The sequence below is a fragment of the Alligator sinensis genome, unplaced genomic scaffold (genome assembly GCF_000455745.1).
Source record: "Alligator sinensis unplaced genomic scaffold, ASM45574v1 scaffold560_1, whole genome shotgun sequence".
Classification (NCBI taxonomy): domain Eukaryota; kingdom Metazoa; phylum Chordata; order Crocodylia; family Alligatoridae; genus Alligator; species Alligator sinensis.
In genome coordinates this window covers 2,201,766-2,218,919 of record NW_005841837.1, presented here as the reverse complement: position 1 = coordinate 2,218,919, position 17,154 = coordinate 2,201,766, and the positions used below count along the sequence as shown (strand labels likewise).

General features: G+C 41.9%; 1 protein-coding gene across 2 annotated transcripts in view; it reads right to left on the bottom strand.

Moving 5' to 3' along the window:
* Positions 1-17,154, bottom strand: part of SLC44A1 (solute carrier family 44 member 1) — a 121,354-nt gene that overhangs the window by 9,806 nt on the left and 94,394 nt on the right. The window contains exons 11-16 of one of the 2 annotated variants that reach the window (XM_025202586.1): positions 15,226-15,382; positions 14,910-14,993; positions 12,202-12,339; positions 10,329-10,565; positions 7,818-7,898; positions 3,467-5,449 (exon numbers count right to left, since the gene is read on the bottom strand). In XM_025202586.1, coding sequence (XP_025058371.1) covers positions 5,426-5,449; positions 7,818-7,898; positions 10,329-10,565; positions 12,202-12,339; positions 14,910-14,993; positions 15,226-15,382 — 721 coding nt within the window. In that variant the 3' untranslated portion in view covers positions 3,467-5,425. Of the gene's footprint in view, positions 1-3,466; positions 5,450-7,817; positions 7,899-10,328; positions 10,566-12,201; positions 12,340-14,909; positions 14,994-15,225; positions 15,383-17,154 lie in introns of those variants that run through there. The other variant, XM_025202580.1, reaches the window with a different exon arrangement.

Genomic DNA, 17,154 nt, shown 5'->3' with positions numbered 1-17,154 from the left:
TGCTGAGCTGCTCCCTCATCTCATACTTGGGCACTCTCACTCCCAACCAAAACCTGCCCAGTACTGACAGAATGGGAAGTATACTGAAGGGCTACAGCTTTTTGCAAAGGTGCAGTGAATTGGGCACAGAGCTCTCACTGAATTTCAGTGGAAGCTGGGCTCCTACTACCTTTGACTGGTCTTGTGCAAGTTCATACCTGTGCCACCTCAAACAAGGGGTCTGCAGGCATTGGGCTGCAAGGTGTCAGTGACAACTGTTGCGGAGGAAAGAGCAGGGAACTCAAGTACTAATTGTCTAACAGTAATGATTGAAGGTGTCTGGGCATTCTTGCAAGCACTTGAGCATTTTGGTTCATGGAAGTGGCTTCATCGTGAACACCTGGCAACAACTTTAGGTCTAAAATGCATCCGGTGTTTCTACAAAAACTGCCAGGTGCTCTAAGATGCAAGCCTGCCACATGGTCTCCCAGTAGTTTTTGAAAGCATTGCTAGGGATCATTTTGGCCAATTTCTTCATATAGGGTCTACAGCAGGAGCAGGCAATTATTATGGGCAGAGGGCCGCTTACTGAGTTTCAGCAAGCCATTGAGGGCTACATGGCAAGCAGCCCAGGGCAGATAAATATTAATTTTCTAGATCTTTTAGGGGCCCCGCGGGCTGGTTAGAATGGCCTGGCAGGCCGCATTTTGCCCACCCATTCTACAGAATGTTCTGCTCTAACTCTTTTGAGGTTTCCCACAGAAATAGGTATGGGCACAATACTAACAATTCCTGCTTCATGAAACACTCTGCGCCAGAGGATTTAAAATTGCTTAAAAGAGAGTTCCAGGAGGCTTAATTATTTTGAAATGAAATTACCTGACTTATTACTAGCAGTTTTTGTGATTTCAAAAGCAACTGAAAACAACTTTGGTTGATTATTCTCTTGCAGGGTGTGCAGGCTGAACTTGGTAGCTTTGTGCTAGACAAGAGACTTCCTGTCATGCCACAGGAGATGAGACTCTACCTAACTCCAATCTGACCACGTAGGCAAGTACCATGAGATTCCTTGTGCTAGACAGCACAAGAAACAGAGCAATATTCTAGACATACACAAGTTCTTCCACTAAGCAATGAAAATAAAGGAAACAGCCTTAATGGCAAAAATTAATTGACTGAACTGATTCTTAAAGATTAAACACACAATGTAAACTTCTATTTCTAAAGATGACAAGCTCATAATTCATGTTTTAAACAAGTCTGTCAGTTTTGTACTGGGTTTAAAAATGTTTGAAGACTTCTAAAGATGGCAAAATCCTTTCAGATTTTGTTTAAATATAAAGGAATTAATTATTTAAACACTTACGAAATATTGATCTTTAGAAATTTGTGCGCGCATAGGTACAAGCCAAAACTTGAGAGAACTGGATGTCTAAGGTTATGTAGATGGTCAGATCTTGGCCACTGTACTAATTGATTGCATTATTTAATATAATGCATAATATGCAATGAGACCAGAATTATCACTGTGTGGTAATCATGTAATATAAGCCTATGCGTTTTACTCTGAATCCACAACATATACATTCATAGAGTAACCACACAGAGCAAACCCCTAAAGTGCATGTTACAAGGGCACATTAAAAATGTAAACACTCAAATGTGAGTCGATTACTCGGTGTAATGCTGACTCAGACGGGACATTGAGTCTGCCCTGCACCCCAAAAAGGGGGCATTTTGGTGCACAGCATTTTTTTTATTATGAGGAAAAGCCCTTTCAGTAGGAAGTTACCACCACCCAAGGGTGTTAGGAGGGAACTTGGGGTGGGAGCCTTGGATTCGCTTTTAAGTCCCTAAATGAATCTTCCAGGTTAAGGTTCTCCCTTCTTGGTTGGAGAGGCAAGAATCTTTTGTTCTCTCTCATATTGGCCAAGCTGTATAGTTAGGGAGTTGTTGGACAAAATTTCAGGCATCAGTTGTCCTTAATCAGGCACCTGATACCTGAAAGCTTGTCTAACAGCTCTCCCAACTATATTAACAAAAGATAACACAAATACATTTCCTGGACCACCATGGCTACAACATTCCTTCCCTTCTTGGTCACTTTTTTACATACAGAACTCTCTTGCATTAAAGCCAAATGGAAGCCGTGTATGAAATGCAAGCCTGCCATAGGACTTGGAATGAAACCACAGCCACCAAACTAAGGTTGGGGTGGGGATGCTATTCAGACCATGCACTTAGTATCTAGTAGTGGAGTAGCATCAAGATCTTGGAGACGGCAATGTGTTTTATCAGATACAGTGAGCGCAGTGACTGAAAGTGCTGAGAAGAGGAGGGGGTGGGCTAGCACTCTAGCCCCATCCCATCAGTCCAGGTGATGTCCTGTATCATGGCCTGAGGGAGGTGAGGATGCTGAGATCAGCAGGGCAAAGGGGAGCTGACTCTTGGGTGTTTGAGCCCCTCTGCTGAAAGAGAAATATGGAGATAAGCTCTTCCCCTGGTGAGTAGACTGCTGTTCCCCGTGCTTCCATTACACCTTCCTTCTGAAGGGTTGCACACAGGTACCTCTGGGGGGAGAAAGACCATGTATGCTGCTCAGCCTCCTTTCAAGGTGGCTTGAAAGGCCAAAACCCAACTGACTAAAACTATGAGGAATGCAATGCATAAAAGCCTGGAGACTCTTTACAAACCACATGGTAGGAAGCTCCCCTCACCCTGGCTATTGTCTTGAATTCAAACTGAACCGGTGAATCCCTCTGCCTTCTTATTTTAGCGGACATCACCAGGGAGAGGTTTCCTGCTCTCCAAATCACTCTCTTCCTGCAAGGGGCTGGAATGGATGACCTTCCAGAGCAGCACTTACACTGCCCTGGAGAACCACTTAGGAAGAAACCTCTTAATCCTTATTGCTGGCAATGCCTGAATTCTTAGCTGTGGATGATTTTACTTCCTGAGGCATCACATTCCTCCCATCTGTACTGTCAGGACAAACCCTCTGTACTGGAATTTGCCTTAACACCAATTTTCTCCCTAAGCTTCTGCTTTGACTGAACTCCAAAGCCTTAGAAGTGCCACTAGGAGGCCTGCGTGTGAACAAAGAATGGTGCACATGATTTTCATCAAAACTTTATATTACTTGAATGTTACAGCTACCCATAGAAAAGTGTTTCCCGTAATTTCTAAACACTGTGTTCATAAAACAAATTTATTTGTAAAACAGGACCTGTTATAAAAATGGCGCACAGTCAAGTTATACAAAAATACAAAATTTGTTTCTGATTACAGTTCTAGTTGTAGATTAACTGAAAAGCATCCCCCAACTCTAGGCCTCCAGGGAGCAGAGCACGTTAGCTTGTGGAACATGTGGCAGGAATCTGGCGTCAGGATGTCAACACGAACAGAATCCAGAGCTTCCAGCAGAGCACCTCAATGATGTCTTCTTGAGGGAGCGGTTTCTGTGGAGCAGCTAAGTCATGTCCCAGTGCTTAACTTGCATTGGCAAACCACACTGATCTATTTAGTGTCCAAAATGCAGAGCTGCAGCAGAGCCATTGTGCTTTTGCTTACTGCTACAGCAACAATTCCTTCTGTGCACAAAGGTTTATCTACCTTCTAGATATCCTAGCAGACAGCTAGCTCATATTAAATGAGACCTGCTCAATGCTCCCACTGGAATCCTAGACTAAACCTCTGACCTGGTTAATACTTACACAGGCATAACTTTGCCAGTGTGAGCAGTTCTATTGAAGTCAATGGAACCACATTGAGTTAAGCTGGTATATAAGTGTCTGCAGGATTGAAGCCCAAGCTAGTACTCCCTGTCTCCCCAAGCAGCTACTTTCTAAATTGACTTTTCATCCTGTTTGGTTTCTGAGATATGAGAAGAGTAATTCTGATTTATTGCAAGAGATGTGAAAAAATGACAGTATCAAATGACTTGGGAACAAAACCGAAGTGTTTAGTTATCACCAGTAGTTAAGAGCACTGATTAAAAAAGATACAGGTGACCATTTGACTTTTGCCAGCAATTTAAAGGTCTGATCCTTTGAAAGGAAGCACATAAGCAAACAGCTTAAAACCATGGTGACATTAATTGTATGCTCCTCCACACACACACACATACATACCCACCCACCTCTAATCCATTGGCAAAGCCTATCCAGAAGGGCTGCTATCTTTCAAAAGATTTTCTTGTATGGAGTGAACAAACCATTGAGGCATTATTTCTTCTTACAGAGCTTTGTATTTAGTGCAATAAGTTTAAAAATTCTGCTCTGAAATATTAACTTTACATTAACAAAAATAGTTTTCTTAAAAAATTGTAACAAAAGGAGTATATCGCATAGACAGATCATGATTTCTTAGCAAATACACTTTAAGCATTTACCATTACAAGAAGCTGAACAATGAAATATTAGCATTCATATCTGGTAAGCTTAAGGAATGAAAAAAGTTCTCTTTTGAACATTTGATCACTTTGATCCCATGGCAGTGATACTTCCAAAGAAGCACCTAGCTGCCCTTTCCTGGTTTACCCGCCTGCTACAGTACGTACAAATATGGATGAGACAACAGCCAAGGATTGGCCATTTACACTTGCACTTCCCAAATCTCTCTGGAGTTAAGAAAATAAAACTTACAGTACAGTTTTGTATAGTTTGTTTCTGTCCCCACTCCCCAGCATCCTTCCATTTAATCCCGAATTGGTGAGTAGGGCTAAGGCTGAGCATTAAAGAGCAGGTTGTTCAGCTGCTCCTTTGGAGAGTTCATACCCTTCAAAGGAGCATTGCTGAAGTGCAAAGGAACTCAAGGGGAGGGTCAGGGAATAATGTAAAACAGGAAGAAGTTGCATATAAATTGATCCTTTCCCATTTTCTAGTTTCTCTTTCACAAAAGATGCAGGGGTGCCCACAACATCTGAATACCTGAGGAGTTGGTTATTTTGATATCATCCGAAACTTCGAAACAAAACTGAACGTGTAACCTACTACGCCCCAGAGTCGTAAAGTAAAATGATGAACTACAAACAAGGTTTGACAGCTCTTACTAAAACCCCTTCTAAAATTCTATCTTATTTGAAGTATTTCCCTATAATTTTGTTTGAATTTCATATCAAATTCTAAATGGCCTGCCCTATATTGCTTTGATAATTTTGAGGGAAATAGTCTGATACATGATACTCTGAGCCAATGATTCGTTTTCCAGATTATAAAATGTCAATCAAGTAAGATTCTTCATATTTCTGTGACCACAATTACTTAAAAAAATAAAAATGGAACAATGATAGTTGCTCTTAAAAGCCACCCGTATATGAAAAGAGTACATGTTTCACAAAAATAACTGTTAAAAAAAGTATTAAATCCCTGTTCCTTTTCTCTGATTTTGGCTGCTTATATAAATATTGTTTTGGAATGTCAATGGGTTCCATAATGGCTGGCTAGTTTCAAGATGAACTTGCTCCAGAGGCCTAGAAAACAAAGTCATACAGTACAGTTTTAAACAGAGGTCAAAGAATGATTAAAGAAACTGATCCAATGGATCACTGAAAACAATAATGTTTTGAAAAGCCTTTTCTTGAACCTAGACAGTCTCCACCTAGATGGGAGCTCCTCATAACACTAATAATAATTATCATTGTAATCAGTTATGATTAATGTTTACCTGTAATTACAGGTAGACATTTACATATTTGAATTAATCCTCACTCCTGAGGGATATACCCATTTTACATACAGAGAAACTGCAGTAGTAAGGGTTCAAATTCATGGATATTCAGCTGCAGAAATACAAGGCACTGCCATACTAGAACAGACTGAGGAGGCATCTGATTATGAATCCTGAAGAAACCTTTATCAGATCTTTAAAGAAATGTTCAAAGAACTTTACAGGAAACAGCTGTGGGGTAAGTTCCCGCAAAGGTCTCATCCTAAAGCCTCACTGCTGGAGGCTGCTTTGCATGTAGCTTGTTTTCTTCCAAAATGTTAACATTACTATTAGCACTCTGGATATCTAGGTACCAATATTCTTGTGTCTAGTCTACCTTTAAAAAGCAAGAGTCCTGTACAGCTGAACCTGGGCACCCAACAACTGGAACAATATGATCCCACTAGACCTGAAGGCGGCAACAGAACTGGGAGTATTCCACCATGAGAGCCCTGGCTTCCTATTCCTACCATCTTCCTATTAGTATTATGAAACTTATCCTTCAGTCACTTCCAAACCTGATTACATGAAATAAGCTTTGTAAATCCAAGGCCTGGCTGTCAAATGTTACCATTCCCATTTGTCAGTGTGGGGATGTATTTCACAGGAGCTAAAATATGCTTGCAGGATCCAAGCTGTAAGCAGTCAAGTCTGGGGGGGCTTTGCCCAAGAGTGTTTAACACCTCAAGCAAACAGCTTGTATTACCTGAGAGGTCAATGCAAGTAGGAAGCAATTCACTCCCAACTCAAATAAAGCTTTTGGCCAAGATTTTTCAAGTCAGCCTAGAGGACTAGCAACACTTAATTCTCATTTATTTTAATGGGACATGCACCTAAATTCCAGAGGTGGAGAATCCCAGTGACTATCTAATTGCTGCTCAGCTAAACTTACTCCCCGAAAAAAAAGTTGGTAAGCACGGAACAGCCAGTTGTTCAGGCCTTAAATTACAGTAACATTTAGACTGAAGCAGATATTCTAAGGTTAACTGTACAGACAAAATAGGAGAAACTGAGTCCCACTAAGGACTGAAAAACTGCTTAGAACCAGAGCTTTGTGTACCCCATTTTAAAAGGAATTTTCTATTACCACTATATACTTTTTTTGGTTTCATTTCTTGTTTTTAGTTTAAATTTATTTTTGTTTTTAAATATAACCACTTATTTGAAGCAATCAATAAACCCCAATTTCTCCTGTGATAGGTTCCAGCTTGATGAGAGATGATTTTAGTATACAGTGTCAGTATATTACAAGATCACCTAACTAGTTCAGAGGTCAGACACTGCTCATCTTTTATACTCCACTACTCATCTGTTCTCAGTTTGTTAAATTCTAAGATCACCTTGCAACAGGGACAATTACATCAGTGACATTAGTTACTGCTGGGTTTTTTTTTGTTTTTTTTACAGGGTACTTAAATACACAATGCCATTCTAATGGTAAAACAGGTATTAGTTAAGACTGCAGAAGCATAAATGACATTGTTCACTCTGTCCTGGCAGCTGACAGCGTGAGATGGAAAAAGGGCACAAGATAGCAACATAAATAGTTAGCTATAATAACAAACAATTGGGAGAAGTGCGATTTTAAGCAGGTTGAAAGGAATCACTGTATCTAATCCCTCAGCACAGTATGAAATCATTTGGTGTGAACTTGAAGTACATGAACTCATTTTGACACAACAGGATACACTTGGTTGTAGTCTTCAGGCTTTGATTCAGAAGACTCAACTAACAAGAACTGTTTAGTTCAGCAATGGAAAGAGAACTAAGTTGGAATGTTCTGATAATGGATTTGTTAGCCATCATAATGTAAAACTCTCGGCAGTGTGGACTGTCTGAGTGTAGTTATCTATTGTTTTATGGGCGTTACTAATCCTAATTCAGTGTTGTTACCACATTTGTTTAATGAGATACAGTTCCTTTCATCTTACTTTTACAGGAGATGGTCTCAGCTGTAACAAACACTCTGCCATCCAAGTGATAGGCAAGCTCACAAACAGAAAAAGCAGAACATCTTGAGTGATACAGAAAACCAAAACTTCCCCCGAAGAAGTGCAGTCAGTAAAAATAAAGAGGGAGAGGAAGTAAAAGTGAAATTCTTGGAGGACAGCCACCTCCTCATCAGCACCTACCATTGGTTTCAGCTCTCTACCGTCAGCTCCACCTCCCCTGCCAGCTTCTTTCATTGATTTTCTACTGTTCTCCACAAACTCCTGCAAGATAAAGTATCTTAAGCTTTCTTCTACTGGAGTACAAGCCTCTGGCTCAAATATGCAATTCCCCAACAATATCACAAGGCTTGCGTCTGTTTTGTCTCAAAATGTGAACAGGACAGACAAAAGATACCTCCTCTGTTTCTTATACCTCTGGCAGTCAGATTTCCCATATAGTATCAAAAAATACTGACAGCCAGACAATTTTTTTTTTAACTATCACATTTACCACATGTACACCCTCCTGTCCATGGGCTCCATGCACTGATGATGATGGGCAGGTAATAAATACAGATTCCAAACACTACGTATTCCATCAGTGAAAGCAGCAAGGAGTGTCATGCTCCTATTAATCTGTTGCATTGGAAGGAAGGGAATACATTCTCTATTTTCTTTGTTTGTTTTTACTACCAGCAGCGCTTTCTAGAGGTGCACTGATACACTGGTCCGATATCAGATCAGCACTAATATAAAGAAAATTGACTATATCAAAATTGGCCTGATGTGACCAATAATTTGGCTGATAAATGTCTGTGTGCGCACACAGCCGCAGAGCAGCAGACAGGCAGTGGAGAGCACAGCCTGACAGCTTGGAGAGCTGTGCACAGCTGGTAAGTCTGTTGTGGCGGATTCAGAGGTAGGAGGGAAGAGGTGTGGGGGGCAGATCAAGATCACCCGCAGTGAGGGAGGGAGTGGGGCTGGGGCAAGGCTGGCGTGGGACAGAGTCCTCGTCCAGGGAGCGTGGGGAGGGGGAGCAGCTCCTGCCACTGCAAGCATGCTGGGAAGGCACAGGGGGAAAGGAAGGGGGTGCCCCAGATCTGCGTGGGGCACGCATGGTAGGCTGCAGCTGCTGGCTGGGGCAAGGGGCTGCACTGGGCTATTCCTGCGGGGTGGGGCTAAGTTCCCTGTGGGAACTCATTTGTAACTCCCAGCACTGCCACCGCCCCCCCGGAAGAGCTGAGGGAAGCCCCTGGGCAGGAGCTGCTCCGTCTCCCTGCACCCCCCAGATGAACCACAGCTCCATCCTGTGCCCACCCTGCCCTGGCTGGGCAGCCCCAGCCTCAGCCCCAGCCCCTCTCTCACTGCGGGGGGCCTTACTCTGCCCCCATCACGCCCCTCCCCTCCCCCCTTCCCTTTTATCACAACAAAAACTTACCAGCTGGATGCAGCTGTATTGGAAATCAGATCAGTATTGGCCAATATGCCTCCTTAAAAATCAGCTATTGGTATCGGCCCCCCAAATCTCTATAGGTGCACCCCTACTTTCTAGTTTTCCTTTATCCCTCTGAACACAAACTCTTAAAACTCTTCCACAACAGACCACCTTCCCTCTTGTTTGTTATACCATCACAATAGTTATGCATCATATGTTACTACTAAACATGTCACAAGCTGAGTTTGTTCTGTAGTATTTTTAATGAAAAGGTGCAAGCATTTTGGAGTCAGACTTATTACCTTTCATGTTGCTAGTATTTTGTGAGACCTCCTGGATCCACTGTTGGCTACAGACTGATAAAGTATCAGAACGATTCTACCTATGCCATCTTTCTAGATAACATGCTATATTTTCATGAAACAGTATTAGTTAGAATTATTTACTATAAATCCTAAGTGCTGTAGTACCTTACTAGAGATGTTAAAGTAAGACCCTGAAACACTCTGCCAGCAAGTATTCCAAATGTCTGGAATCATTTGCTTTGAGTCTGTTTCTTGTACGTTCTTGAGAACACATTTTGCAGGGATAAAAAGTGGACTCTATGGTCCCTGTGTAAAGCTCAAGGAAATTCTTTCTGAGCACTAAATTCATTCAATTTAATTCTGGTTTTAAGAACAGGATTTTTACATCTGTTTTCAGCTTCACCAGATGGGAGGGCGGGGGAGAGAGAAGGAACAGAAAAACTGAGAAACTAGTGATGCAGCTATTTACTTTATCCCCAGCAAATAAGGTGCTAATAGCAACTAAGGGTACAGGAATAAGTTACCACAAGGTAAACTAGGACATGAACTCAGAGTGTCAGCTACTTTGTGGTAGCTGCATGCTCTTACTCCACTATGAAAACAGGGCAAGCTACCTTTCATTTACCATAAAAGCCCACAGAATACCTGGTATGCTCTAAGCTTGCACATTAGTTTACCCTGTGGAAACTCATTTGTATTTCCATAGCCTCTGGCTCAGCTGCTTCAGGGAGCTGCTGTTTCTTGTATGTGAGGTAAGCAAAGGCACATTTCGGTCTTGGAAAAGAAACCCCCCAGTGTGGGGGCTATCTGAGAGTGAATTTGAATGTGTAACCTTCCTCGCTGTATCCAAGAGAAAGTTCTTACTAGAAAAATCACCATCTTCATCCTTTTTATGTTGACTGCCTTTGGTAGCTTGCTCTGAAGAATTTATAAAGGGTGGTTTCCTTAGACTCGAGAGGTGAGGGAACTTACCATGAGAACTTTGTCCATGTAGAATTCCCTGCCAGGGCTTCCATCATTGTATTTTGTATCAATTGCAAAACATAAGAAGAGAACATCCACCACCATCTCATAGATTGACAGGAAGCAGTGAGCAACCAGGAAAGCAAAGAGGCAGACAATGATGAGAGGCAGCACCCACACTGTGTAATCCCGCTGGTAGTTCAGCAACATAATCCCTGCCAAACCTGTGCTGCAGACAATCAGGACCTGGAGTAGAGAACCACACAAAAACCTGATTATTTCTCCATCCTCAGGCAGAGAACAAACTACTGCAGAGACGCTCACTGTTACTAGAGCTCCACCCACACCACGCAATAAGCAAAGCACATGGTGGGAGTCCAGCACCCATAGATCAGTGTGGTTTCAAGGGTTGAGCCTATGCATAGAATGCTACCCCTTCCCCAAAGCTAATTCACACTAGAGCCAGCTTCACCCACCAAAGTTTGTTTTATTTTTTTAAATTTTTTTTCAGCCCACACTCAGCCAAAACAGCCCTTCACTATTTCATTCTCTTCTCTCCTGGTTGCACTATGACAATAACTGAGAACTAATTCTTGCACTAAATCCTTCTTTCTAATGGTGACTTTAACAACAGGGTTGGGCACATCTATATATCTTACCAGTTCTCAACATCTAATGCATGTGGCCCTAAGGAATGCAGTCTTTCTGAACAAGTTCCTGTATCTCTGCATTTAAAATAAACTGTAAAATAGGTCAGTCTCGACTGTATTATTCAGACACTGGATTAGGTTGAAATAAGGGCTGGGTTGGCAGGGCAGCAGCATTTAGCTGACACGATTGTTTAGTATTCTGCACTGCTCATTTCAGCATCTCTGTCACCCCTGTGTTTTTCCAGTGATTTAAATGCCATTTTTTCAGGGAGACATTTCCTGGCACATGTCCAGGAAACATTTCCTCCAGAAAACGGAAATGTGCACTTAGATGTGCCCCAGGCACTGGTATCTTCATTAGGTGCTTATTCCCATCACACCTTATTGATTTGTTTATGTACTGGATTAGAAAACCACACTTGAAGTTCAGCCCACTGTAGTCTGATCTAATACAAGTTAATGAGTGTACAGAAGACAGGCAGTTCATTCCACAGAGGTTTAGTGGCCTGGTATTAGCATTTTAGCAAACAGGAGTACAGAATTCATCAAGGTGCAGGAATAAATTACTTAATTCTGTCTTTTCACAAAATGTATCTTTTTTTATTCTTGAAGTGTTGAGCTACAGCACCAGTCACCTTAGACACCTTATAACCCTTGCAGCATATTTCATTTCAGTTCCTCCTCCTTCCAATCTGACAACTCACAGCCCCTCAACACAGGACCAACCCCCATGCACTACCTTCCAATCCCATTCCATAGCCAACATTGGCCAAAAAAGTCAGATTTTGGGAAGAGAGGAGGTTTGGACAGGAAATTTGCCTTTTTGACTCAACAAAATTTGTAGGAAATGGCTGTTTCCTTACAATTGTAGCTTTTACACTGGAAAACCAACCAAAGTCTCTAACACTTCTGGCCCTTTTTTTGCAGGTGGCAAACAAAACTCTGGGTTTCTGCTTTCCCATAAAAAGCTGGAATTTTCAGGTGATGCATTCTGACCAGGTTCACCTACAGCCCTAGAAAGGTTCCCCTCGCATTCCTCTCTCCTGGCTTGTTCCTTATAAATTGTGTTCCTAATAGGAAGCAGCAGGATATAATGGGGGACAGTGATGGGGCAAGTGTAGAAAACAAAGAGGTTGTGTCTAGAATTCAAACTATGGCTGAAAAAGGTTTCAGCTAGCAGGCAGGGTAAGACTTGTTCCAGTGTCCATAACAATGAAGCCCCCTAGACTTACCTTTCCTAGGAAGAGCATGAAGTCTCCCACTGTGTTTATGGCAGCCACTCGCAAAGCATTCTCCACTAGAATGACAAATGCGTCCTTTGCAGAGGTGCAGAAGTTGGTGCTGTTGATAGCTGTGGCTGTATATGCATTCTGGGAAGGAGCAAAATGAAGGCTAATTTACAGATGCTCAGTCTCCTCTCCAAAACTCCCCACAATTCTTGTCTAGTATCTACTATGGGGAGGTCCCTACCAAGTCATTGCTTATACTACCCTTTTCCACAGCAGAACATACTGGATTGGATAGGACACTTACCAAGGTGAAAACTAAGCAAGAAATGATATTGTATGACTGTCAATTCAAGAGAATCTGCCCCATCCAAAGATCAGGTGAGGAACTGTGCACAAAAAAAGTATTCTACATTTAAAAAACTTCTCCCTGCTCCCAACTGTTTTGAAAACTAAAAAAGGGGTCAAGGGCTTCTGCTGGCCATTGAGCCACTCAGCACACACTTTGAGGCTAAATTGAAGAGCACAGTATCAGCAGATCAAGAACCATATGTTGTAGGAAACAACCATTTCTTGCAGCTCATCTTTCTGGCATTTGCCAGCTTTATATTCAAAACCTAATTAAAACACAATGCAGGAGCGGTGGTGGCAGTGACATCACTACCAAAGTAACTGGACAAAAACAAAAAAGATCAAGAAATAATAAGGATAATATGGGCTAAAAAGCTTCTCCCTACATGTTTGAATAGCCAGCATTTCTAATTCTGTCCAGTATTATTGAACAAGAAAGTCAAGGGGAGCAAAGACAAATATTCAAGAATCATATATTTTAATGAGGATACTCATCAAGACAACTCAAAATGAATCAAGTTTATTTAGAGTGAATCAGAATCACGTCTAGTCTAGAACCTCCAAGGAATCTACTGATGCTTTAAGACAGGGGTGGGCAACTATTTGGGCTGGAGGGTCACTTAAGAAGTTTCAGTGAGCTGTTGTGGGCAGTGGAGGGGGGCAGGGAGCGTGTGCTGGCCCAGTTTGGTGCAGGGGTGAGGGTGGCAATTGGTTTTTATCTGGCCCCAGGCCATCCGCCCCACATCCACTGCTGGGGGCGCTGGACAGAGTGGGCAGGTAGGGTCCCCCCCATGGAGACTGGCCAAGGACCCCTGCAGGCAGGGCACAGTGCAGAAGCAGGACAGGCAGGCAGGGCTGGGTCTGGGATTGTGGGGTGGTGACAGTGCAAGGCCAGGGCCCAGGGCAGAGCTGCGATCTGCTCTCTGTATGCCCCTGAGCCTGGAACTGGTGCCTGTTGCAGGGACATTCAGGGAGTGGATTGTAGCTCTGCCCCAGGTCTGGATGCCGCTTCCTGCCCACCTACCTGCAGCCCAACTCCATTTGCCTGGCTGAGTTCACCCTGCCTGCTGGAGTCCCAGGCCAGTCTCCATGGAGACCCTACCGGCCTGCCCCCTCCATCTGGCACTCCCAGTAGGGGGTGCAGGGCAGACTGGCAGTGGCAACTGGGCAGAGTTAAGCCCCCCCCTTCCCCCATACACCTAGAGGCAGTGGGACCAGCCTCAAATGCCACAGCCCGGGCTTCCCCCGACACCTGGCCAGGGACCCACTGTGGGCTACACAAAATCCCTTGGCGGGTTGAATCTGGCCTGTGGATCATATTTTGCTCACCCCTGCTTTAAGAGAAATGTTTTTCAAAAGCTTTATTTAGTGGTTTTTCACAGGACTGGATAATATGAATTCACAAATCCTATTTCTGGCTCAGAAACCCATTTTCTCTTGGGTTCAGTAAATCACACAGGATTTCTGCCTCAGTTGCCTTACATGTGAAATGAACTCTAGGGCAGATGGGCTACTGTTTATAAAAGCACTTTGAATGCAGTAGCACACTACATATCATGATCATCAGGACCCAGAACGCTCCAGCTTTCTTGAATAATGTCCAAAAAACTCCACTCAATTTTATTCTGCCTAGACGGGAAAGGGGTTTCATTTAAAAAATAGCTGGGTTCAAAAATACTTAGGATTGTGAAATCAGACAAAGGAACTACACAGATAAATGTTAATCTCAAATGCAAAAAGAAACTGAAAATAGTAAAAGAAATAAATAGTATATTAATAAATGGCAGCACAACTGTCTGAAAAGTAGATATTCAGAAATAGATGTGACTAGCTATCTGTCACAACTCACAGTAGGCTTCCCTCTTTAAGACAAGGATGACTTATTTAATTTAAGATTAAGACATGCTTTTTTCTCAAACGTGTAATACTCAAATATTTTTTTAAAATCTTCACTTGTACTACAGAAAATGTATTTTCAAGTTTAAATGTGCCTGGGGAGTGAGTGTCAAGGAGATTGTATTCCACAGTGAAACAAACCTGCTATAACACTGAGAGCTGATTACAGGATTCATTTCGAAAGAACAAGATGTCCAGAAAGATGAATACTGACAATTTTTCACTTTAGCATTGTAAATGAAGACTAATGTAATGGCTCTCAGTGGGATCACTATGTACCTTCAGTTATATCCCCATTACTGGAATTAAAACACCCAGGGTCAGTTCAGACAGGTTCCAAAGTACAACTTAGCATATGTCAGAGTAAGGAAAAAGCTAGAACACTTTCAGGTGCAAACTCAGCCTTCCTGAGAATTTGATATATTATCAGCCTTTGACTTAAAAACCCAAATATTTAATCATCTTACCTGATTTAAGTAAGTCAGGCACTTTTCTAGGCACCAAAGGCAGCAGATGCAGGCTTTCAGCATACAGCGAGCACAAGCATTTTCCTAACATTACAACAGAAGATCTCAGCATGTATTGTAAAATAATACTAATAGTAACAAAAGACAAAGGATCTAAGAAAACACTAAATACCATAGAATACAAATAACTGTAAGGGCCCAACCATTCCAAAAATCACACCTTAAAATACAAGTACAAAGGAACTTAGGATCACATTTAACCATCTGAAGGCTGTTGTTTCAACAGTAAGAAGAAATAGGTTTCCATTTTCCTTACTTTTCCTTTGAGTTGGGTGTGAATATACATAAGGATCATTCGTGGTATCTTCACTAATGTGATAATGAAGGAACCTTTTGCCACTGTTCCCAGGTGATAACACACCAGACGATTTACTGATGCCAAAATAGGAGTAAATGGCAGATTCCTTTTCTCCCTGTGGAAAATTATCAGAGAAATAGGATGAAGTAAAGTGATCAATTTAGATTTAATGTCACCAGGCTAAACAGCAACAGATAAATCCCTATGGAATTAATATGTGAACAGGAATATCAGAGCCTAATTCTAGTCCGTGGTGGATGCTGTTCACACTGCCTAGAGCACTGGAAAGTTGCAGTTTTGGCTCTACTTTGAGAACAAGAGGAGGAGGAAGAATCAAGAGAGGTACACAAGGACTTTAAGTAGTAATTACCCATACTATAGTTATATCTAACCAGTGAATTCAAGCTCATCACTTTTATGAGTGTCTAATTCAAGCTCTTAAAAACAGAGAAAGAGAAATGAACCAAACAGTAGCCACTAGCAGTAACTACGGTTGGGATGAAACTACTATAAGGATGATGCAGATGCATAATTGGTTGATTATTAGTGTTCAGAGCAGTCCTCAGTGGTTCATGGTCAAATATGGAAGATGGATAAAGTCCAGTCCCTCAGGGCTCTGTTCTGAAAGTGCTGGTCAGGATTTTCACCAATGACCTGGAGGACAGAAGTGAGTGATACTTTGTAAATCTGCAGAGGACACTAAACTGGGTGTGGTGGCAGGCACTACAGAGAACATTATCTATATTATTTTGAATGCTAGTAATCTGGAAAAGTGGTCTTCCAGATTACTGACAATGACAAATGTGAAATACTGCAAACAACCAAATGCATAAATATCAACTGGGGAACGATTAACTAGGCTGCAGTGTTACCGACAGGATCTGGAGGCTATAGCAGACTGCAAGCAGCAGTTTTTGCAAAACAATAGCCAATAGCAGCATACTAGGTTGTTTTAACAGAACTGCCACATATGCATGTTACAAGAAGAGATTATTCTACCCTGTCCAGCACTGGTGAAGTGTTGCCTGAAATACTGTGTCCGGTTTTGGGCATCATGCTTTAAGATATGGGAAAATTGTAGAGAATCGAGAGGAAAGCAACAAAAATGATTACAGGTCTAAAACACATTGTATGTGAGGAAAGACTGGAAAAAGTGAGGTTATTTAGCTTACACTGAAGCGGGATTTGATAACAGTCTTCAAATAAAAAAAGATTATTACAAAGAGACGACAATCAACTGCTCTCTGTGTTCACTGGGGATGTGGCAAGCAATGGGCTTAAAATTGCACTAAGGGAAATTTAGGTTAGACATCAGGAAGAACTTTCTAACTATGAGAGTGGTGAAGCACTGAAACAGATTACCTGAAAGGTTACAGAATCTCCATCATTGAAGGTTTTTAAGTAAAAGTTAGATAAACGTCCATCTGGGATGCCTTAGGGATTATCCTGTCTTGAGCAGGGATTGGACAAGATGACCCTTTGAGCTTCTTTCCAGTCCAAGTTTTGTACAATTCTATTACCACTCAGCCATAACTTTTTATATTAAGATTTCTCGTCCTATTTTGTTGCAAGTTTTATTTACTGAAAACTTTAAGTGGATACTTGAAAAGCACATCAATAGTAATTCCACAAACTCAGACCCTCTGTATTTTTAATATAGCCACTTACTAGGGTTGTGCGAAATGGGCCATATTCGATTTGGATTCAGCCCGAATTGGGGGACAGTGATTCGATTCGTTGGGTTCTGATTCGATTCAGAGAGATTAAAGGGTCTCCTGATTTGATTCGGATTCGGAGATTCGACTGCTGAATTGGGCCGAATCAGCGCCCGAAGCTTTGCACTCGTATCTCCATAGAACCAACTAAGCCTTAAAAAAATCTGCTGCC